This window comes from Blennius ocellaris, assembly GCF_963422515.1.
Source record: "Blennius ocellaris genome assembly, chromosome: 6".
NCBI lineage: Eukaryota > Metazoa > Chordata > Actinopteri > Blenniiformes > Blenniidae > Blennius > Blennius ocellaris.
The window spans coordinates 23,188,838-23,212,875 of NC_137655.1; the positions used below are offsets into that span (position 1 = coordinate 23,188,838).

The 24,038-nt window shown below is 41.9% G+C and overlaps 3 protein-coding genes across 3 annotated transcripts; 1 reads left to right on the plus strand and 2 right to left on the minus strand.

Moving 5' to 3' along the window:
* Positions 1–5,898: 5,898 nt before the first annotated feature.
* LOC308131144 (TLR adapter interacting with SLC15A4 on the lysosome) lies at positions 5,899–6,828 on the minus strand (the record flags this gene model as incomplete). Its single annotated transcript, XM_080497751.1, has 1 exon — positions 5,899–6,828. The coding sequence occupies one exon, from the start codon at positions 6,826–6,828 to the stop codon at positions 5,899–5,901; it is 930 nt and encodes a 309-aa protein (XP_080353877.1).
* Positions 6,829–10,387: 3,559 nt separating this feature from the next.
* On the plus strand, positions 10,388–13,823 carry c9h13orf42 (chromosome 9 C13orf42 homolog; the record flags this gene model as incomplete). Its single annotated transcript, XM_080497708.1, has 3 exons — positions 10,388–10,801; positions 10,872–10,995; positions 13,591–13,823. The coding sequence occupies 3 exons, from the start codon at positions 10,388–10,390 to the stop codon at positions 13,821–13,823; spliced, it is 771 nt and encodes a 256-aa protein (XP_080353834.1).
* Positions 13,824–17,263: 3,440 nt separating this feature from the next.
* rnaseh2b (ribonuclease H2, subunit B) lies at positions 17,264–22,354 on the minus strand. Its single transcript, XM_080498615.1, has 11 exons — positions 22,207–22,354; positions 21,319–21,387; positions 20,545–20,652; positions 20,133–20,209; positions 19,460–19,574; positions 18,582–18,646; positions 18,370–18,475; positions 18,034–18,115; positions 17,915–17,960; positions 17,603–17,680; positions 17,264–17,412 (listed from the first exon to the last, which is right to left on the minus strand). Exons 1-11 carry the CDS (start codon positions 22,268–22,270, stop codon positions 17,302–17,304), a joined length of 921 nt encoding a protein of 306 aa, XP_080354741.1. The 5' UTR covers positions 22,271–22,354; the 3' UTR covers positions 17,264–17,301.
* Positions 22,355–24,038: the final 1,684 nt, after the last annotated feature.

Consider the following 24,038-nt stretch of genomic DNA (forward strand, 5'->3'; position numbering starts at 1 on the left):
CAGTGTTAATTTGTCATACATGATATGAGTAGTGTGCAGTGGTTGTTTCAGTCAGGGCCAGCAGTAACAGAATACAAAAAAAGTATTCGGCAGATGCCGGTACAACCAATGCATCAGCCGCACATTATGTGCTACAGTAAAAACACAATCCGAATCCAATGTAAGGCCACTACTATGCATCAGTATTTAATTCACACCACCAACACTGGTGTCAAGCCAGCCCTACCAGTCCAACATGACAGCTGATCAACAACCACAACACATGAAGACACCACTGTGCAGCTTCACCGTCAGATCATTTTCCAGTGTTTCCACCAGGTTTGCACGGGTCTTGTGCACTACTGTCATGCATGTGCGCTCCTCTGTCTGTGTGAATGACAATAGCGGAGAAGGAGCGCTACGAGGAGATGAATGAATGGAGCGATATTGCGTTGGACGAACCAAAACCTGACAATTTAACCGTGGGACACCACGGTTGTATGGGAAACACCACTTTACAATCAAAAACCAGAACCAAATGCCAACAGCAGCGCCAATCTAATACACAGAAAGTAAAAAAAAAAAAAAAAAAAACCTTGCAGTCACTCATCACTTGTAAATTAAATCCATCCTGCTGTAAAATGCTGCACAAAGCCTTTGTTGGTCTTAGCTCATCCATTTCTGGTGTCGATCTTCTTCTACTCACAATTGAAAAAGGCCCCCGAAGCAGGTACGCTATCGTATCACTCAATCTTGCTGTTAAATTAGCCGCCATCACTCCAGAGAAGCAGATAATAACAGTGCATCATCACGCCCCTGCCCACGGGCCAATCAGTCAAGCTCATTTCAATGAAGACAGCAAGACCAGCGCTCAAAACTTTGCTGGCCCAAAGGTGGTCCGTCAATAACACATCAACAACTGATTGGTTGATGATACTGTCACTCAACATTTTAACCCAATAGCAGTGTCCAACTTCAATCATATGGAATCACAGGAGTACCAAAATTAAAAGGAAATAAATGAGGAAATATAAAGAGAACCAATGATACCAAAAATGGTAGTCATATTCTTTTTCTGTCTTTTCTTTGCTTATTCCGTGTTGTCAATTCTTCTCCTGTTTTGTCTTTTCCATTTGCTTTTTACTTACTGGATGTGTCAAGCCGTCTGGAAAAGACAAAAGCAATACAATGCAAATCAGCAAGGGCTGTGGGCGGGGCGTCCTGTTCAGGGCGACAGGTCCAGTGATTTCACTACCATTCTCCTACAATTGCTTTCCTTCGTCTGCAACGGCCGAAAGTCGCTCAGTGTGTCGCAGCTTTTAGTAACTTTAGATTAATGTTTTCCCACAACACCTATAAACAGCATTACAGCAGCATTAGTGCACAATTAGGAGTTGCTTTCCCGTTGTTTGTTTGTTTTTTTTGTTAAGTAATGAGTCAAGTAACTTCACATGTTTGTAAAAAGATAATTAGCCACGGTAATAAAGTACACATTTTCACTCCATGGTAAATCCACACTAGTGATGAGAAACCCGACTCCTTGAACAGACTCATGGGTTTTTGAGTCGTTCATCCAAGTGAACCAGTTGTCTGAGTCATTTTGAGTCATTTCATTCAGTTGCGCATGCGCACTATTTCCACCCGCTCCAGGACCTGGAGGCTCAGCTGAACTGCGACATGAACCACGGGGGAGAATCATGTGTTCATAGTAAAATGCTGAAACACTTCTGAGGAAAATAAACAATAAGTACACATTAGTTTTCAGTGGTCCTGGTCTCCTGATTCTAGATTATGTGTGTTGTTTTTGAGCTTAATTTGAATCAGACAATAAATTAAATAAGTGATTAAACTGAATAAATTCAGTGAACGACTCTTTTGAGTTTCGAGCTGACTCGGGCATGTGAGCTGAACGACAGAAACGAGGTGAGGCAGTCATTCGTGCTGAACTACACCTACAAGCTGACTCGAGCATGCAGAAAGCCTCATGTGAATGTAAGGAGCCGGAAGCTGCTGTGCTTAGCAGCTAGCGTTAGCGGCCCAGCTACAAGCTGCTTTTAGCATCTCTTTTAGCATTACAGCTGCTTTTCTCACAGGGCGACGAAAGAGAGTAATGGAGTTAGACGAGCTGCAGAACAGTGACATTTATATTTTCCTCTCTGCGGCTGGAGGCTGTAGCAAGAATGACTCAGTGAACGAGTTAATGAACGTGATTACTCGTGAGTCACCATTCAGTAAAGTGACTCGCGGGTTTTGAACGATTCGTTCAAATTCGATCATCACTAATCCAAACAAAGCTCTGTGACGGAGGCAGTGTCGTGATTTGAAGCGAGTCAGAAGAAATGGCGGACGTGTTGAAGGAGCAGCAATGTAATGCCTGGATGTGTTTAAAGGCGCAGACCACCGCCATCTGCGACTCTGCCTTCGTCTCCATACGAACATCAGTGTTTCCTCATGCCGTCATGTTGTTGACTTCTGCCTTTTTCTTTTTTTTCAGAACATAACTCCACTCGTCGTCTTGGTATTTTCCGGCTGCTCGACAACAAAATGTCTGAAAAGATTGGGAATTGTCAAATGCATAAGTTTAATAGTAGAGAAGAAGGATAAAACCTTTATTTATTTATTTATTTATTTTCCCCTGCCAGTTCCCATCCACGCTGAGCGTGTGCAGTGATATATAGTCAAACATAAACACATTATGTTTCCCAGCTCTTTGAGAGCCGGATCCCGCTGCACCGCCGGCTCTCAAGGTCTCCCTCTGTCTGCTCCGCCTTAACCAAGGTCACTCGCCCTGCTGCCGGCTCTCGCAGACCTTGAGCGACTAACTGACCGGGAAATGTGCCTCCTCCCGTTCCACCGCCGACGTGTCCCGGTGTCAATCAGCCAGGTACAGAGCAGCGCTGTTGTTAAATGTTCCAGGTAGCCACCGCGGAGAGCAAACAAAGCTAGGAGTAGTTTGGAAAAAAAAAAGGAGAAAAAAAAAGGCCTTCACTCAAGGCCGTTATTGAAAACAAGAAATGCAGTTCAGCTTCTGAACAAACGTTAATTCAATTAGGTGCCTTTGGCTACAGTCCATCACGACTCCGCTTGTGTATAAATGGAATAAATGTATCACACATAGATAAACAAACAAACATGCAATATGTATGTGTTTATTGTTTGGTTTTTTGTTGCCAACATGAGCCTGCATCCATGTCATGGGAGCTCTGATAAATCTCGACAGTCACCAGACCAATCAAGGTGTTTTTAATCACAGCCCAATAAAAAAAAGAAAAGAAATGTAAGTAAACGTACATGACAGTTCCAATCAACAAGGCTAAATACCAAAAGCTTTTTAAATAAAGCCCAGCCTCAGAGTGCTACAGGCATTAAAGTCACAATAGTGAGAGCGTAACCAGGACCTTGGTTTTGATATAAAATGTTGTGGCCTTGCCTCTACTGCCCTCCATGTTAAAAGCTCTTTGTGACGAGGAAATTACTTTATGAACCTCTGAAAGACACTCCAACACTTCAACCGCCCTGTTAGTTTCATTGCCAGGCCATGAGAAAAGTGCCCCCCCCCCCACCTCTCTATTTTTTTTAATCACTCCAACTTGCCATTCGTTTTCGTTTTCTCTGTCCCTGGTCTTATTTCATGGTTCTCCCTCATTACTTGACCTTAATCTTTTCCTTAAAGAGAAAAATTGCCACAGATTTTTTTTTTTTTTCAAAAAGTTAAAACTTGTGGCTGAATTATTCATTATTGCATTTGCAGCCTAATAAAAACACTGGACGACATTTGTAAAACTGTTGGGAAGAAAAAAAAAATCAGTTTGGTGAAGTTGGGGATTTATGAGTAAAGAGTGTGAGCGTGAGAGAGACTGCTGCTTGTAGCATGTTTTTCATTTTTTCCAAGGTCGGTGGAAATCGGTTTATTTGAATGCGCAACTTGGCATTGGGTGAATCATATTTATACGTGCGTGTTTAGGTCTTAAAGGACTCTGCTCCTTTAGCGTGTACCTGGCGTGCTCGGGCCGGAAAGAGGCAGAAATACCAAGCGTGTGTCTCGGCAGCCTTGAGACTTCACACGACTGCGGCACTCGGCTCCGTAAACACAGTTTTCCTCCTGCGACTCTCCGGACAGAAAACAAGGAAGTTGATCAAACGCGGGCTCAGAAGGCCATGGCTCCGCTGAGCTAGAATAGAGTTGCATTTCTTACAGAGGACTTTTAACCTGGAGGATTGTGAAACGACAAATATCACTTCTCAGGTGCAAATATATGGAGTCTATAGACACTCACACTGCTGGATGGATGGATGGATGGAAAAGAGTCGTTTCCCATGATTTTGCACCAAACAAAATATGTCTGGTGCCACAAAGCCTGCTAATTATCTGAATTAAAGAAGAAAGACATTTTTGAATAACTGCTGTACAGTACATACAAAAAATAAGGTTCCATTCATGAAGTGTCACAGGTGTAATTTAGAAATAATCTAAGACAGTTTCAGCCATTGAGATTTTTTTTTTTTTTTTTGTGGATTTTCCCACTTTAACCATTTTAATTCTGAGTTTATGCATCTTGGCCATTTTGGCCTCTTTCACTGTTTATAACTGCTCTTTGTTTTCCATTGGACAAAGTAGTTTTAGACATACTAGCAATTTCTTTACTTCCTTTTTCTTTTTTCCTATTCTCTTAATATTTCTTTGCTTTTTATTTTATTTCTTTTCCTTTTTTTTTATTTAATTTTTTTTCCTTCTTTTTTTCCCTCTTGTTTCCTCTTACTGGCTGACTGAGCTCTTCCACCTTGTTCAGCTGTTTTTACCTTGCAGATTGGGCCTATGTTGAGAATCAACGTGAAACGCTAACAGGATACAGATGCAGAATGTTTACTTGCGTGACACAATCTGAAAGCTTCAGGGAGCCGCTACTGAGGCGCTGAAGAGCCACATGTGCAGACCCTGTGTCAAAGTCATGGAGGTTAATAAGTATGGTGACAATACCGCCCCCTGGTGACCGTTGGCCGAACTGCAGATTTTTGGGGGGATGGTCATTTGTGATCCATTGGAATTTGTAAGGAAGTTTGAATGCCTAAAATATATTCACATGACATTCCTCACCAGAAGTGAATCTAACCTCTCGACTTTATTTCACCAGCATCAGTTTCTCTTTGTTACTTTTAATCAATTATTTTGGACCTTGAGCTGCAATTTGTAATTTTGTAAAAGCCCCTCCTTAAAGATGCACATTAGATGTACTTTACGCTAAAAACAGTCTGTCTTAAAGTTAATACAAGTTAAATTGATCAGCTCCCAAATACACACGAAGAGGGGAGACGATGGGAGCCGAGCTATCTGAGTGCACGAGTGGCCATTGGAATATGGTTTAAAGCGCACACAAAAAAACAGAAGTTCATATTTTAAAGCTTCCCTATTTTGCACAGAAATTTGATTCTGAATCATGAAGGCCAAGCTGTGTGGATGGAATAACTAAAACCAATTTATGAGAGAGGGGAAACTTTATTTTCTGTCGGCAAAAATGTACTTTTGTACGAAGAGTAAAAAAAGGAACATTAAAAGCATCTTCCCTGTTAAATGATATAATTGATTTATATGAAAACATCGGCTCTGCCACACATCAATCGTTAATCCTCTTTATTTTGATGACAGTTCGCGTTGTTCGAAATCAAAAGGAGGAACTATCAGTTTCACTTCTTGTCTTTATTGTCCTTCAGAAACGGAAGAGGAGCGGCTGCAAATGAAAAATCACAGTACATTATTTCAGCGCTTTCTCCTGGTTATTAATAATGTAATTTGCTTTCAGCACCTTCTCAAGAGCTGGTAAAGGGGAAAAAGAAATTGTCATCACTTCCATTTTTTTTTGTGTGGGGGGTTTGAGCTACAATAAATAGTGAATTGGATGAGAGGGTTCCTTGACACTGGGGTTACTCCTCTTTATTCTCTGCGAGCTGCTCCCTGGAGGCATCATTTGAAATCTGCAGAAAGGGAGTGCTGATCTCACTCGACTGCATGTCGCTGGCCACCCGCAGCAGGCAGCTCAGCACCATGTCCTTGGCCAGGCCGGCCTCCAGGTTTCCCTCCCGGCTGAGCTGCAAAGTGATCTGGTCCAGGCTGGTCAGGACCAACTCTGAGCCCAGCAGGGGGCAAATGGGGGCCGTGTGGGAATCCGAGCCACCTCTTGCCATGTTCTCCATGGTGTACTGCTGGTAGAGGTCCAGGATCTTCTGCTCCAGGTAGTGGTTCAGGAGGGAGTTGGAGAACGGGCCTTCGCGGCCCTGCAGCACGAAGCTCCGATCGCGACCGCTCCCCAGCCTCCAGTGGTTGGAACCGCCCCTCAGGGGGAACGCCAGCCCGCCCTGCGACGGCTGTCCCACGAGAGAATCCTCCGAGGGCTGGAGGGCGGGGCCAGCAGCCTGCGGGTCGGCGCAGACCCTCAACTCTCCGTCGCCGGCCGAGGGAGGCAGCACCTGGTCGCCGCCAATATGGAGGTCACTGTAGTTTTTACAGAAGCTCTGGCAGAAGGACGGGACGAAGAACGGCGTGTCGCCACCTGAGGGCGAGTGGGCCGGGATCTCTATCCCCGGAGACATCTGGCCGCCCAGGGGGGCTCGGCGCATATCTATAGAGTGTAGGGGAGAGATGTGGAGCTCGTCTGAAGCGCGGCGGTGGTCCGGGCTTCCCGTCTGCTGCGGAGAGCTGGGATGAACAAGAGTCGCCGCCGCTCCAGATCCCAGGGCCGCCACCGCTGCTCCCGGCAGGCCAGAGGCACCGCGGAAAGCTTTCTGTGGGGGGTGAGGGTCCCACTCCTCCACTTCACCAAAGGTCATGCTCAGTAATCGTGGTTCACAAAGCATGGCTGCAAGAGAGACCACGTGTGGTAAAAGTTAATCAAACCAATCAATCATTGAAGGAGAGACGGAACGAGGGAAACCAGGCTCAACATGACGGACGGAGTTTCAGAGTGTGAACGGCAACGTGAAATTAATGTGAACAGTCACAAAGAGAAGTTTCTATCTATCTTAACTATCTTATGAAATGAAAAGAAAACCCTTGAGTTCAAAGCTATTTTTCCTATTTAAAGCTCGGCTTCAGAGGTAACTTTTAACATGTTTTTCAACACTTTCTGTCGCCTTCAGATTATCAAGCAGACTCTCAACAGGCAGTTGGGTTTTTTTGTTGTTGTTTTAAATCTAAACAGGTGTGGTATTATCCCTCCTAAAAGCGAGGGCACATAGAAAGCTTTGCTCAACCAGTGCTCTTTTCTCAAAATCGAGTTATTTTACACTTAATATTAAGCCACTCCTATTCTAAACTAAACTCCAACACCAAATAAATCCAAGTAACTTCACATGTGGTCATGATTCCCACAAATTAGTCAAAGTATTCCCATTATTCTGACACTAAAGTGATTCAAATATACTTTTTCTTCACGAAGATATTCTCATCAGTCATCATTCATTCAAGTATACTGTATATTATTTGAGCAGAAATCTAAAGAATAGGTTCTGTTTCAAACAATTAAACCCGTGAACACTTAAATGTCTACAGAATCTACAAAATGTCAAAATGAATGACTCTGGGCACAAAAGTTATTACACTGAAGGTATATTCACCCTCATCAAAGCATGATTTCAAAACGTTCAATCCGAAACCTGCATATTAAATAAAAGCCATTTAGTCAGGATGACCACTCTGTTAGAAAATCTGTGCAACAGAAATTGAACATAACATCTGGCTGGATCCTTTTAGTGGCAGTATCGCCAGGTGGTTTCTCTAATGACTTTAACACACTCTGCCAAACAACCACCCTGGCCGAGTTTTATCAATGATACATGCTGAGAGCTGCAAAGTCATTTATAAAGAGGATGCAACATGTGATGAAGGTCAAACTGTCACCACACCTTCACATGGAGCAGTGGAACACTGTGCCTGAATAAAGGAACCTGTAATGACTGAGAGTGACGCTGTCATAGCTGATTAGAAGTCAATGTATTTCAGAAATAAAAGCCAAAATATCCAGGAACTACATCAATTTATCCAAAACAAATATTTTCATACCTGCAAGACCAGTCTTCAAATCAGGTTCAGCTCCTGTTTAAGCTCCAGAAGTCCTTCAGGTTTGGGGAGCCTCTGAAATCAATATCGTATTTTTTTTCAACATCTGCTGGAGTGAGAAGAGAGCGCGCATGTGTTATTTTTTTTATATATATATATACCACCACCACAGGAGGAAGTGGAAATGGAAATTTTTTCACTTTCTTCCCATCTCTGGAGATCTCTGGAGATATATATATATATATATATATATATATATATATATATATATATATATATATATATATATATATATGCTAGTCCTCTGACTAGTTTATGCAAATGTTAAAGCTTCATTATTTATTTTATTGTATTTCTTTCAATTCTTTTAAAGCTTCAGTGTATTTATTTTATTAATATATTCCTTATGTCTTTGTAAAGTTTTTCTGTATTTCTTTCATTTCTTTGTAAAGCACTGTGACTTGCCCTGTGTTTGAATGGTGCTGTATAAATAAAGTTGCCTTGCCTTGCCTTGCCTTGTCTTGCCTCGCACGAACCATTAACAGGTCAAATGAAACCGTGCTGTTTCGTTTCTGTGTAAGAGAAGCAGGTGTGCGGCTGACATATGAAAGCAGAAGTGAAAGTTTATGACTTTAAGAGAATATCGGCCAACAGAATGCTGCAGAGTTTGATTCCTCCTTTTGGATGAAGTCGATCGAACGCCCGGCTTTTTTATTGACATTTTTTTTTGTGTTTGTCTGGTTTGTTACGGAGAAAGGTGTCGCCCCCTCCGTCAGGTCCCTTGGCTTTCAAGCAGAAGTGTGAACTTATGACCACATTTCATTTCCTCCTTCCAACTGAGAACCTGCGATACAACTTTGCCAGTTGCGAAGCGACAGCCTTTATAGTTTGAACTGAGAAAAAAAAAAAAAAAAAAAAAAAAGAATCTTCTCTACAGTGAGAATAAATCAGCGATCGGCGTAGCGAGAGCCGTGGAAACTTTCAGGCATTATTTATGGCCCGGGATTTTTATTTCCGAGTTGAAAGCATCTTGTCTGCACATTTGTCTCGCTTTCAATTAGGTCCGTTTTCTTTGGACTTCCTCTGCCCACGACAGTGAGGCCCGACAACGACAGTGCATGAAACACGAGCGAGCGGTTTCATTTATTCATTAGATGAGGAAACATGAGAAACACGGGTCAACATCACGTAGATGTTCAAGGCTGCTTTTAAACATCCAGGATGTTGATATAACTTGTTCAATTTGTCCTGAGCTCTGCATGTGATATCAGCAGTGATACCAGCTGCAGTTCAAATCCTCCTCATTTAATACTTCTCTTTTGTTTTGCACTATTTTAAACTAGGTGTTCTCCCCCCCAAAAAAATATTTTCTAACTGAGGCCAATCCTAGCTGGTGTTTCCACTCAAGGCATCATAAAGGAGAATTAAAACTGAAACCTGAAAGTAAATTTAACAGGAAGTGCACTGGGTGATGCATCCTTAATTGCTCTTGATACATTTTTCACAGTCAAATTTATCATGTTGAATTATGTTATATAGCCTCAGCTAGACTGAAGAAGCTGATGTTTAAGCGGGGGTGTCAAACATAAGGCCTGCAGGCCAAAAGAGGCTCCAATCACCAAGCAAATGGTAAAGCAAATCTCCAGTGAAACATTGATTTCTGAACACATTTCTTAAAAGTAGCAGCACAACGCGACACCGAGCCCCGAGCTGAGACATCAGTGATGCTGCCGTTAAAGACTGTAAACTAGCATTAGTCTCAAAGTTGTGCTGTCAGGGCGAGTTTGTAAAAAGATTAGTTTTTTTTACATTTCACTGTATTTTGCACCAGAAGGTTTCATTATAGTTCACTTTATGTTGAGATTGTAGTCATTTTTCAAAAGTAATTGTTTGGTTTTGTGAGAATACAGTTGCCTTTCAAGTGCCTAGAAATGACCGCTGTATTTAGTACAAGACAAATCAAACTGAATTGTCGAACCGCCCCGTTATTACAAAGTGATGTGGAACCACCAGCCTGTTTCCCGGTGTGTGTGCGCTGCCTCTGGTCTGAGTCACGACACCTGACACACACACCTGCTGCTTGGCAGTAACGGTGTCAAGTTACAAGCCCTCCGTTGCCACAGCAGTGTTGCTGAGCGACATCTGATAGCAATAACGACATCACGAGATCGGGTTGGACGTCTGTTTTCAGATCCGCTTCTGTGTCGCGGCGAGAAGCCACAGCTTCAGCACCGCGGACAGCGACAGGACCCACCGCTTCAAGGTCATCGGCTTGCCCTGGGACGATGGACGAGTGCCACTCGCATGGAGGACAAGACGAGAGTGTGATGGGAACCATGGGAGGCTCGGCGTAGCGGCATGTTCAGGAAGATCAACAATGTGTTTCGTCCCAACCATCACGGACACAGAGGACGGGACGGCGGCGGACACGACTACCACAACGCCTGCACCGTCAGGCTGGTCCGCAGCACCTCCATGCTGGTGGTGGGAGAGAAAACCCAGACGGCCGGTGGCTCCACTCTGAAGCGGAGCAAGAGTACCGTGAGCGTGGAGTCCACCTTGTACTGTTACCAGAGGCAGGAGGACCGGATATGGCTGTACTCCCACAATCAGAACTGCCTGGAGTACCTGGAAGCACTTGTCGCTCTGAGGAGGCGGTACACAAAGAGCGTGAGTGATCTGAAAAATAATGACACCAAGGCCTCCGTGTCCTCCAAGAAGAAACCCGCACCGCCGCCGCCGCCGCCGCCGCCGTCAAAAGAGGAAGGCCTGGTAAGGTTGAATCGATTCCAGTAACTTCACGTGGAAAGATAACGTTTCAAAACGTGTTTTTCGCCCACAGATTCCCCCGGCCCCCAGCGAAGAAGACACGTTGCAGTTCTTCGATGCAGTGATTGCGAGCTGTGACCCTGAACCGCCGCCCAAGCCGTACGTGGACGACGGGCACGCCGACGTGGATTTCATAGGCGAGTTTAGATAGATAGATAAATAGATAGATAGATAGATAGATAGATAGATAGATAGATAGATAGATAGATAGATAGATAGATAGATAGATAGATAGATAGATAGATAGATAGATAGATAGATAGATAGATAGATAGATAGATAGATAATTACTTTATTCATCCCCGAAGGGAAATTATTTTGTTGCAGCAATCTGGTACATACGAATATTATAAAATACAATAGAATAGAAATAAAAGTAAAAAATTAAAATATTAAAATATCTGGGTATAAGACATAAAGTAAAAAACAGAACGGAACATGGGCACTTATTAATAAGCACGAGATAAAAGCAAGATAAATAAATAGTAAGGTGCAGTGGCAGAGCCATTAGAAGTAGGCATTATATAATAATAATAACAATAATACAGACAATAACAATGTGTAATAGTGTATAATACTCGTGTATAGTACTACTAATAATGGTAGTAATAATATAACAATAACAATATTGTAGCAATAAAATAACAATAACTATATATATATATATATATAGCAGTAATAATAATAATAATAATAATACCAATAATAATAGTATACCGGTACTTATAATAATAATAATAATAATAATAATACCAATGGTAATAGTGTACTTGCACATGTATAAATATATGTATATGTACATGCAATATGCCATATGAGATATATGATACAATATAAGTATCAATGTAATCTAGTCCAGGTGGTGATGATTGAGGCTCTGACGGAGGTAGAAGAGTTAAAAAGTCTTATTGCCGTGGGGAGGAACGATTTCATGTAACTTAGAGCAGCGGGTTTGAAAGTGAAAACAGTCACTATCACTCTTCACAATGCTTTTAATCACCGGCCTGAGAACTTTCAACTTGTGTCCCACAGTGTGGAATAAAGAAGCTTTGAAAGACTAAAGCAGTCACTCACATTTAACATTAGGCAAGATGGAAACGCGGCTTTTCTTAAATGCTGGCTGTGCATGTGTCCCACTGCCTTTTTTAATAGGTTTAATAGTTTCATGCGGTATAAGCTGGACAAGAACAACGTTTGTCTTGAATCCCAGTTTAAACTCTCCTGGGACTTCATCGATTCGTTCTCCACATGTGTTTGACGTTTACACCACGTCGGGTGTTTGTTTCGTTACAAAAAACCTCATTTTGCGCATTTTCTGAAACAAAAACGCGAAAGCAATACATTTGTACTTGAAACGTCATGCAGATGAGGCCTTACAATATAACGACAAGCACATATCAGATAGCGAAAGGAAGGTGGGTTTTAACATTTTGCCACAAATGTTAATTCCTTCTGCATTTAACACGTGTCAGAAAGTTGGGTTGTAACAAAAGGCTGAAAAAGAATAGAAGCAGGATCCGCGATCAGAACTCAACCAGGTATGAAAAGAGTCCTTTAGAAAACAGATAAAGGCTCGACAATAATGCGACAAACTCTGAAGCAACATCAGTAAAAACGACCTTTGAGGATTAAAAAATATATGTACGGTCCAACTTTGTGACGATAAAATACATGGTTGTGTGGTAGCTTGTGCAGATATAAAACTTCTGTAGACTTTTCAGTTGGCGCTGCCATTCCAGATGTGAGGACCTTAAGGCACAAGCATTATTACAACCTCACACTTTAAAATATGTAGGATTTTCAACTTTCTGCTGTAAACAAGCCAGATGTTGCCTTTGCTGCTGAGTTTGTAGGCGATGCCATCTTTGATTTATACATTTTCTGAACAGAAATTGTTTTGGTTTTTTTCTCACTTTAGTCAATTTGATAGATTAAATAGATTTGATGAAAATCACAAAACATTGCATCCCGTTTTTACAAATGTTCCCAAACATTTTGGAGTTGGGCTTCATAGATTGCAGAAAAGATGAGTCATACTATTGTTAATGTCTGAAGATTTAAGATGACTGAAAGATCCACCAAGAGAAAATATATATCCGCAATTCTTTCTGTTCAATTTTTAGATGAAGTTCACTCATTGAATAAGGAATTAACACACTACGCTTTCATTAAAGTCCTTTATATGATTAAACACCAATAAATGCCATTTATATCTACTAATATCTTTTGGAAAGTTCAAAACTGGCCAGAGTGACATGATATTTAATGATATAATTGAAATGAATCTCTAAATGGGATACAATTCTTACTGGATGCCTTCAAAAAAAATGTGTTTTTTAAATATTCTGACAGCAAAATAACATATTATACACAAGTATAATCTGCCATTTGTCCCCGAACAGAACTTTACTTCACCAGTGTACTTTGTTGTGTGGGTTTTATGTGACACAATGATCGACAGTATGGAAGGCTTCTTCAAATATTTATTGACTTTTTGCTTGTTTTCTAATAACTTGTGAAAATTGAGGATTTATCTGTGCTCAGTTCCTTCAATGTCATTGTGTTCTACTTGTACCGACATTAAACTTGCTCATGTCGCATTCCGTGACTCGGGGGAAAATATCATTTCCAATGTTTGCAAGGAAAGCGCAGGTGTGGCTTCATCATGAATAAGTCCAAGTATCCAGATGTAGAATCACTAACGGCTCCCGTCCCTGCGCTCCCTCCCTCAGTGGCCTCCAGCTCGGCCGAGCACGACCTCCACTCTAACTGGGTCCTGCGGGTCCCTCGGGTCGCCGGCGAGTCCAAAGAGCCAGCGGCTCACCACTGTGCCAAGGAGAAGAAGAAGCCGAGCGGGTCGACGAGCAGCAGGCTGCGGCTCCAGAGGAATCCCATCCACCTGCCCAAAGTGGTGGAGAGCGCGTTCCACACTCTGCGCTTCAAGCCCAAATTAAAAAAGCAGTGAAGCTTGCGGAGGGACATTGGAAACCGGCGGCGGCGGCACAACACTGACGGGCAGCCCGGTTTAATTTGTGTGGTCAGACAACCGTGATCTGCAGCAACAACAACGACAAAATCTGTCTGCAACAATCAATAGAGACGCTCAATAATCCAGCTTCATGGAGGGAAACTGGAGATGAAATGTGTCAAACTTTTTCTCAACTAATGTTTGACTGACAGGAGCAGTTTGAGTCGAACGAATCGACTTTAAAGACCAGCCACTGAGAAATTCATAATTATTTGTTTATTGCCTGTGTTGACTTTTCATTAAGAGGTCACACATTCTGAAACAAACGGTTCAACATTAGGAGCAAAATCATCATTTTGGTTCAAATAAAAATGCAGTTTCAAAGTTTCCTGCGTAAAAATATGATTTGCTCTGCGTCCGGGTTACGAATGTCGAACACAATTTGCTGATGTTTGGATTTCTACAGTCTGGGTTAACAGATTGTCTGTGTGGAGTTTGCACGTTCTTCCTGCGTGTGTGTGTGTGTGTGCGTGCGTGCGTGCGTGCGTGCGTGCGTGCGTGCGTGCGTGCGTGTGTGTGTTTGGACAAATGTATTGGGAGTGGATCCGTCAGTCAGAGCAAAGGGACTAGAAAAACAATAGTTTGATCATGTGATTATGAAAAGTTGCAGAAGTTAACGTGACTTTATACATCGGTGAAACTAGTGTTGCAGCAATCTCAATGAACTGCAGCGTGGTGTTTTTATTGAATATTAACTCAGTATGGTTCGTTCACAAGGAATGTAAAGAAACTTGAAACGTTGCCAAATATCACTTGCGATATAAAAAAGACCATTATTAATGGAACAATGGTCAATAATGTAGTAAAGTTGGGCTTTTTCAACATCATAAAGCCCATGATACAATAACTTATCAATAGTAGCACAAGATATTTGATCCATTATGAAAATAACATTTGGTTGATTGAAGTAGTATGACAATAATCCTGTAACAATGTAACAACTGCAACAGATAATGTAATAATACATATATACTGTCGGTGCATGTCTTGGAAAGAAAAGGTGTTTTTTTGCAGGTTTTGTGCAGTTTGCTAATCAAAAATAGGTATATTGATTGGGATGGTCGTGATATTTATTTATTTAAGATACACTGCAATGCTCTCGTGGGTGTAAACAATCATTTACTATTCTATTACAATACTGGCAGTTATTCATTCATTCTTTGCTTTCAGAATGGCCAAGGTTACGACGTTATTGGCCATCATTATATTATTGGTTGTTACCAGGCGTGAACAACAGTCGATTTAATTATTGATTGTTAAAGTTGCCTACGAGGGTTTGGACCCGGGGTGTCAAACGTGAGGCCTGTGGCCCAAAACCAGCTCACAAGGGGCGGTTAAACCAAGACAGTTGTGAAAATTCTAAATAAATCATTGATTTATTTTCTTTTTTTTAAACAAACTTCAGAAGACTCATGGACTCACTGTATTTTCCAACAGGTTTCATAAAAAATGGCTTTATGTTGAGATTGAAGTCATCCCCAGTACTATTTGTTTTGGTTTGGATATTTTCCTCATGTATACTCCATGCCACAACAAAGAAATACTTAATTTTTTTTACATTTAAAGGTTATTTTAAAGGACAGGTGTCATATAGAAATGTGATTCTTTTCCATGGGGGGGGATGAAATTGGGCTGAATGTGGCCCCACAACTGAAACGTGTAACTCAGGGGCGTCAAACTCATTTGAGTTGAGGGGCCACATCAACCTGATGTGACCTCTGGAGGCCCAACAAGTCAAACAGAATATTAAACTGCAGATACGGACAAATGCAAAGTCTTTCCTTCTTTTGATCCTTTCGTAACTGCAAGAATTGGCCAGTCTATTCTGAAATATACATATTAAAGTTAATCAGATATATTTGCAACAAAAAAAAAACCTCAGTCACCTGTATCTGGATATCGTATTTTTATTCAGGATTAAAACAATTTGTCATCATCTGGAAATTGTTTTGAGTTTATGTGTCCAAAGTATCATTTCACATAAGTTGGACTCGTTGTTTTATTGTGAAAGGCGTTGCGTTATGTGACCTCCACAGATGCATTAATGTCGGGGGTCAAATTCTGACCAAGGGCGGTTTTGAATGTCATTTTTGCCAATCGAGTGTTTTTAGATCAGCCTCTGTCAGTTTTCATATTTAAACTTTAAAAAAAGAAAAGAAAAGAAATCACACGGCGGGCCGGATTAGATCCTCTGGCAGGCCGCTTCTGGCCCCCGGGCCGCATGTTTGACACCCCTGGTGTAACTGGTATTAAATCTACAGATGTTTTACGTGTGGACTTTAGTTTAACACGTTTTATTTGTCAGATCCAGTCTTATGTTGGGATGAATTCACAGAGAAAAAAACCCTAGAATTATTCCAAAGAGTCAAACAGTTTTTTGTTTCTTCTCTCCATACAGTAGACGGCTCCGGCCCCGTGTCTGCGTTGTGCACAGCCTTCGTTAAACACCCAATTGTTAAACTAATGACTTTGAACTCGGTGTCAAAAACGCTCCTTTCACAACACGTTTTGAACTGAACTCAATAGAAGAAACATTCAAACGCTGTGAGGAATACAGGCGCTTCCGCAGCTTATAGATCAGACCTGCCAAGAAAACTGCATTCCTGAATTCAAAGCCAAACTGTGCCGTTGGTAACAATGCGCCTTTTCAAGGTGCGAGTTGCAGAGCACCGTGCGGATGTCCTCCTCCTTTAAACGCTCGGGTTTATCAAGGTGAAGTCCAAGAGCGGAGCGGCTTGAAAGGCTCCGACGTGGCTCGTCTTTAAAGTATCAATGCCAAAGTTAAAACCCTCTCAGACATTAACCGTCGCACAAGTAACTAATTAAAAAACACTGATCTGTCTTTCTTTGTTTGGGGTTCTTAGACGTCCTTCCCTCTGTGTGTGTGTGTGTGTGGCGTTTGCATGCAATTGGAAAATAAAATAGATTGAAATTCGTGACACAATCAGACAAACTAGAAACTTTCTCGATGTTTGCAGCCTTGAATAATATTGAAGCCTGACTCAGAGTATCCCTGGTCTGAGTCTGACGCTGGGGTCATTCTGTGTAGTTTGCATGTTTTCAAAGAACTCTAAAGTTAAAATTGTAGGTTATTATGGCACTACTGTGCCACTCAAGATGAATGACAATTGTTAAAACAGTTGAGTTTTTCTTTGCAGCTTCAATCTTTAAGGCATATTTGATGGGATTTTTTCCTCATTTGCTGTTTTAACCACCCCAGCAGTGTCAGAGCTGTTTCAGTCCCACATCAGGAGTAATCCGAGTCTTCTCAAAGACACACGTAGAGGATCGAACCGGCAACCTTGTGATTTGAAAACGAGCCCCAGCCGCCCATCAAACCCGCTAGAAATGAAGCGCCCGTCTCGTTTTCTCGCCTTTATTACAAACGTTTCGTGCTACAAATCAGGAACTGCGTTCATTTTTTCTCTGCTTTGACCTTGGGGCTGAAGAAGGATGACATTGGCTTCATGCCGGTTCTGTCCACCTTGGCCAGAGTTTTCTGAGCTGTCGTCATCTTCTTGGGCGGCTGGGATAAAAAAATGTAAAAAAAAAAAAGAAGGGGAGAAGAAATCAATAAGTCTGGATGACCTTGCTGGAGACAGCAGGGAATTCAGTACACATCATGAACTTTGCTCCATCACCCTCATCCGCCATTCCAAGACGGGAGGATCGCAAAGCAAGCGGAGTGGAAGCCGCCAAGCTCGTCGGTAACTCACTTTACGTGCAAAGTCTTCACTGTTGAATTTGGTGTAGTCTTCTCCAGCCTCCACCAGCTTGTCGGAAAGTTTCCTCATCTGCCAAAAACCATGAGAGAGAGCGAGGGAGAGAGAGAGAGAGAGAGAGAGAGAGAGAGGGAGAGCTTTTCATGACAGATGGCCGCCACCTGATATCCTTTATTTCTCACAAACTAAACCAACACGGCTCAGGAATGGAATCTCATGCAGGAATGTTGGAGGCGTAAAGCACAGCAGCGGCTGCGACGGCAAGCGGAGGTGAGAGGAAACGCCGCTCTGGAAGAGCAGACGAACCTTGGAGGGAGGCTCCGTCTCCTCGGGACTCGTGAGCTCCGGTAACCTGCGGAGGAGCAAAAAGCAGCCATGTTGAACCGGCGGTGGAAAAGCACCGATGTCAATCATCTCTAACTTACTCCAAGTGTTTGAGGAGAGCTCCGCTCAGCTCCTCGCTGATGTACTCTGATATCAGGCCGTGGGCGTAGCGCAGGTAGTCCTCTGTATCAATGGAAACCAATTCAGACATAATGAAATATTTCTACTTCGGTTATTTAAAAATCCAATTTAAACTTGGGGGGGGGGGGGTTCCCAGTAACGTATGATAAACATTAACCCATGGGGAAATACTTATGCACCACTACTGCCATCTAGTGGTTTGTTGCTGCAGAAACAAGCTGTGAAACGTTGGGGAAAAAAAAAAAAAAGGACAATTATGAGATTCCTTTTAAACCTCAAAAGCTCAAACAGGTCACCTTCATGGTCGTCAGGATCTGACTTCACCCTGACGTAAGTGGCAGACTTCACTCCTTCCCCCACAGACACATTTCTTATCTTGAGAGCAGCGACAGTTCTCTCCACCTGCAGCAAAACGTCCAGAAAATGTGGTGGTTTTTTTATTCAATTTGACACAGTGGTGCTTTCTTGTATAAAAAGTTTGCATTCTAGCTGAAATGATCTTGATTACCTTCTTTTTCAACCACTTCATGGTCTTCTCTTCACTGTATCGATGAAATTTCTTGCTCCCCACCTCTAAATGTCCAGATCACAATATTTAGCCACTCAAACTTGTAGCTGTAAGACTTTACAGGTCCTATATTAGACGTTTTTTGTTTTTTTTTAAACAATTTCATATAGAGGTCCAACAACGTTGTATTCAAAGTGTATTTCCCCTGAATTTCAGTCTAAAAGTCCCTCTAGTGAGCTCTTGTGAGAACAGGCCTATTGTAGGCTCTTTTCAGTGAGAAGAGCTTTCCCGGTGTTTCAGATTAAGTGGTTTCCCTGCTAACTGGTGGTCTTTAATCCTTTTAATTTGATCTTTTATCCCTTGTTGCTACAAAAAACAGATGTTAAAAACCCCACAGAAACCCGTAACCGTCCTGGCAAAACGCTATTAAACAGCATTTAGAGTGAAGTTTCCAAGTGTCGCACCGTTTCAGAGTCTTATTTTAATATTTGCCGTTACGAGCAGCAACCAGGGACCATAAAGGAAGCCGGTCATCACTTAACAGGGAAACAAGTTCATCTGGAACACCGGTCCGACGCACTAATGTTTACAATTACCGCCTGCTAAATGTGAAGGGAAATGTGTTTTTTCTTATTGTTCAATATACCAGTGAGGCAGAGTTCCACTGCCAGAGGGAGGGGGGTATTTTCCCCACATGATGTCACAAAAGGAAAAATCGTGACTCGCCTGTACAAGCTCACATTCCCTAAGTGGAACAAACGAGTGATGGAGACGATACTTTCTTTTTCCACAGGTGCCTCGTACACATATAGAACGCCACTAGAAAGTCAGTTTTGCTCGACGTGGGACCTTTAAAAAAAAAAAATGCTGCAGTTCACCTTTCTCCTCGGTGACGTGGTGCATGGCGGCCAGCGAGCGTGTGCAGCTGAGCAGTCGCGAGCACGCTGGGAAGGCCTCGTCCACGACCAGCTGCTCCGCCGGCTGAAACTTCCCCTTATAATGAGAACAGATAAATAAATAAATAACCTCAATGTTGAAGCTGCAACCTTTATTTCCCCGTGCTGAGTAGTAGCGTTAAGAAAGTTGCATAATCCAGGTGGGAATGGAAAACTTGATGCCGGGCAAGAACTCTTTCGGACACAGAAGTGTAATCTGATTACATAAACTCGTTGGCCTCAATATACCAGTTCTAGTAAAAGAAAGACATCGTAATAAAAGCTCTTTTGCTTTTCATTTCTTGACTCCGGGTTGTTGTCAGAGCAGAAGACGAGGACACCGTGCACCTGAATGGAAACTAAAACACCAAGACGACGTTACACTTCAATCAGAGTCTCATTGATGTGAAGGTTTAGTTATTCGACAGATATCTGAATCATAAAACAGTGGATTAGTAAAGAAACTAGACGTCAGTGCTGCATGCTTTTTACGTCGCTGTTGAAAATACAATATTTGACTTTTTGACCTTCTTTTTTCCCAATTTCAGTTGAAAGTGTTTAATTACTGAGAGCTCAAACAAAGCTGCAGTGTCGGACAAAAGATTCAGTTTCTTACCTCTCTGCCAGATTTGATCAAATAGGGTAAAATTAAATAGAGAGGATCCATTGGAGTGACAAAGATGAGCTTCCCGTCTGTTCAATAGAAAGAAGATAAAAACAAAGACAAGATAAGTAATGTTTTGAAACTGATGATTGGAAGAAAAAAAAAATCTCCCAGCCTTTTAAACATCTTTACCATTGTGTAGAATGTCAATGAACTTTATATTGAAGATTTTTCTGTTTTTCTAGCAGCTTCTGAAAAGAAGGATCTCGTCTTAACTCTGTCCGTCTTTCTGAGACGCGAAGTGAAGCGCATCAGTTCTTACTTTATGAATACAACATTCCCCAATATCCCCGGAGTCGTCATTGAAACTGGAGCTTTGGTTTAGAACTCAGTTGGACGTCAGTTGGTGAGTGAAGAGACTCACCTCGCTGCACCGCCTGGCCAATAAACCAAGAGCGGAAATCTTCTTGGAACGCTTTGACTTCGTAAAGCTGCACGTCTCCGCTGCCCAGCAGGTACAGAGACGCTTCATCTGCACCAGGAAAAAACACACGCCGTCACTTCAGTGGAAACAAGCAGGAGCTCCAAACGTCTTTCTAGTAGATGCAGATGGTTTTACGTTAGTTTCCATAGGATTAATGTCCACATTAGACTTTAGCTTTGATCATTACTGATTGACGAGGTAACAAATGACCGTCATGCAGAATTCAGTAGAAAATGAGAATTTTTAAGTAGTTTTTCTCTTTTAGAAATTAAGATCATTTTAGATGTTTAAGAGGTTTTAGCTGTTTTTACTCATATCTTCTGGTTAAAGCAACTCCCTCTTTAAATATTTTGTCTTTTTTTAAAGTTCTTTTACCGGCTTGTGACATTTGATCAGTGGCGACTGATACGACTTGTCAATGAATCCAGGTCTGTGCTTTGAGAAGGAATACTTTTAATTTTACGTGATAATATCAGGAAATACAAGCTGAAATTACTCAGTGCTACTGTGCTGTCTCCAAACAGCAGTAAGATAAAATCCTGTCCACGAATTGAGATTCAGATGTTTTATGTGATTCATTATGAGTTGAACGAATGTCAATTTCATCTTTCTTTGTTGTTACACAGGAGGACACAACAGTATAAAGTTAATCAAACCAGGGCAAAGTTTAAGTGATTCATAAATACAAAATACACAAGATGAACGAGGTCAAACCTGTCGCGGGATTTCTCAGTCGCACAAAAGCTGGATCACTGTTGTGCTTCTGTGTGTTGACGGCGGAGTCTGTGGACACATGAAGTAAATTTCATCAATAGAAACTGTTCATGCACAACATTGAATTATGTGCACATATGTTAGTTGTATAAATATTCCTTTGATGTTTAACTTTATTTCAACGAAAGGCAAATGTATTTGTATGGCACCAGTCAGACACAAGTGTTTCACAAGGAAAGAAGAGGAACTATATTTAAAGGCAATTAAGAAACTCAATCTTAAGCAATTGATATTATGAAAAACATAGCGATTAAGAGAGGCATAGAAGACAGTAAATACACTAAAAACTTTAAGATCAACATAATAAAATAAGTGCCTGAGCAAATAAGTGGTTTAAGTCCTGATTTAAAAGAAATTAGTGTCTGGAGTCCGTTTTTATATTCTACAAGTCAATCCGAGATGTATTTAGGCCCAAGACCATTTAAAGCGTCATAGACTAGAAGTCAGATTTTTTTACTTTTATTTTTTAGTCTATTTAGTCTATTTTAGTCTAAATAGAGACCTGCAGACTTAATAATCCAGCCTGCAGAAAATACATTCATGAACAAGTTTCTTAACTCCAGACACTCTTGTGCATGAGCATCCTTCTAAATACTGCAAAACAAACCCATGCTCATGTAGTGTGTAGATGAAATACAGTACACATGCACAACTGTCAGAATGCAAAGATATAATCTGTAACCTGATATGCATGATTATAATTATTACATTCGTGTCCGCCTGTGTAATAGTAGATCGTGACCTTTTTTATCAGGATGTAGTAAGTTTCCTGTCTGCAGAGCTCGTTCGGTTAGCACAGTTAGCACGACAGAGCTCCTTCTAACCTACCTGCAGCGATGACAACCCAGCTGTCGCTCTCTGCGTTTGGAGTTCGCTTCTTTTTAGCAGCCATGCTGTGTAAGTGGAGTTATTAAAGCTGGTGTTGTAGTGTGTGGTGTTATTGTTCTTTTTATGGGCAGAGCATGGGACTACTGTATTTGGCTTGACAACATGAGCTCAGAAAAGGCGCCTCTCGCTTTCCACTTCCGGTCATAAACTCGAAACGGATTAATCCGCACTCTTCTTCATTTTTGTCCAATTTTACAAAGCTATATATTTTAAAACTACATACATTATGTGTAATATTTATGAAAACAGGTTACAACGCTGGAAAAGTAGAGCGTTAACTGAAAACGCTCACCCCTGTTTTAGAAGCGGTGGTACGGTCCGCAGTGACGTCTTGATATAAATATAAAGTACCCTGTGAGTCCATAAGAGGGCGCCGGAGGGCCGCTTCTGGACGCTGCACTGCAGGATGGTGTCTGTCCTGCACAGCCTCTCTCCTGCGCACTAGTTTCCCTCCAGAACCTGGAGGCCTCTGCTCTCAGGTGTGGTGTGCGAGACGTTCGGTGGCCAGTTGTCCTTTGGCACGCTGGCACACAACAGATTGGGGGATCCATCTGTCCTTCAATGAAAGGGAGGGCATCTCTCGCCCTCACTCAGGATGTGACACTGTGTTTCCCAGTTGGTTTACAGTGAGTCACTTTGGTTCGTTTTGGTTTTTTTCTCTCCTCCTGCACTGTTTACTCACACAACCAAACGGATACGTAGGATGCGTGTGTTACCAACTCTTGTTACATGACAATGACTGTGTCATCATTTTTTTAATCATTCACTAGCCTTTACCATGTCACTCATATGCTTATATTGCTTCTTTTTTTCCAGCTGTCGATACACCTCTCTTCTAAAGATGCCCACAGCACAGCACATTAACACATTTTTAATTAGCTTGTTTTGTTAATGAAGAAGGGAGGCATTTGTGTGCAGGGGGGGCTCCTAACATCACCATACAGTGTCCCTGCGGAGATCAGAATAATGTAAAGGAAAACCGGTCTACACAGTATTCTCTGATTAGTTTCAGACTTGCTCATCTTCACATCACCTCTTTTCTTATTTTTGTGAATTGTATTGATTGGCCTTCCTTTTTTTTTTTTTTTGGTGTCCATTTTAAAATCATGTCAGGCCTATTTGCCCGGATCGAGAAACTTGTGTTTGAAACCCTTTGAACACGGCCTCAGCTCCTACTTGAAATCAGTTAGATTTATGTTGCTGTACTCTGTGGCAAAGAGAGCGTGGGTGAGATATTGTCTGTGAATTACTTGTTTTATGGGTCCTGTGAGTATCATACACAACAGTCTGTGCGGCTAAACAGAATATTCCATGAAAGCTTCCTTTCATTTTGGGTTGCTTGAGGGAACGTCTGCGTTTCTGACTGCCAGGCAGAACAACAGCGCTCTTTCTGATACACTGGACCACAGACAAACCCAGAGAGCCCAGTGCTCTGGCACCAGTGTGCAAACGAGAACAAAGTGGGCCTAAATTTAGGTCCATGTGTGGCTCCACACCCAGAGACCGACCCCCCCCCCCACCCTTTGGTTGTTTATCGCCATTCATCTCACAGAGAATTTCAACTTTGTCTTCTGAGTTTTCGATTTTTTTCATAAGTGAACTGGTTCCTGTGAACTTCTCTGTGGAGGTACCGGTTTACTGCAGCTGGCAGATGGTTGGTCACACTCTGCTGAACACATTGAGCAGCCTGTGGTGCTATCTATTGCTGTGGCCTCATTTGTGGTGGGTCCAACACAGGGTGACTGGTTACAGCCTACATATCGACTCAGCAT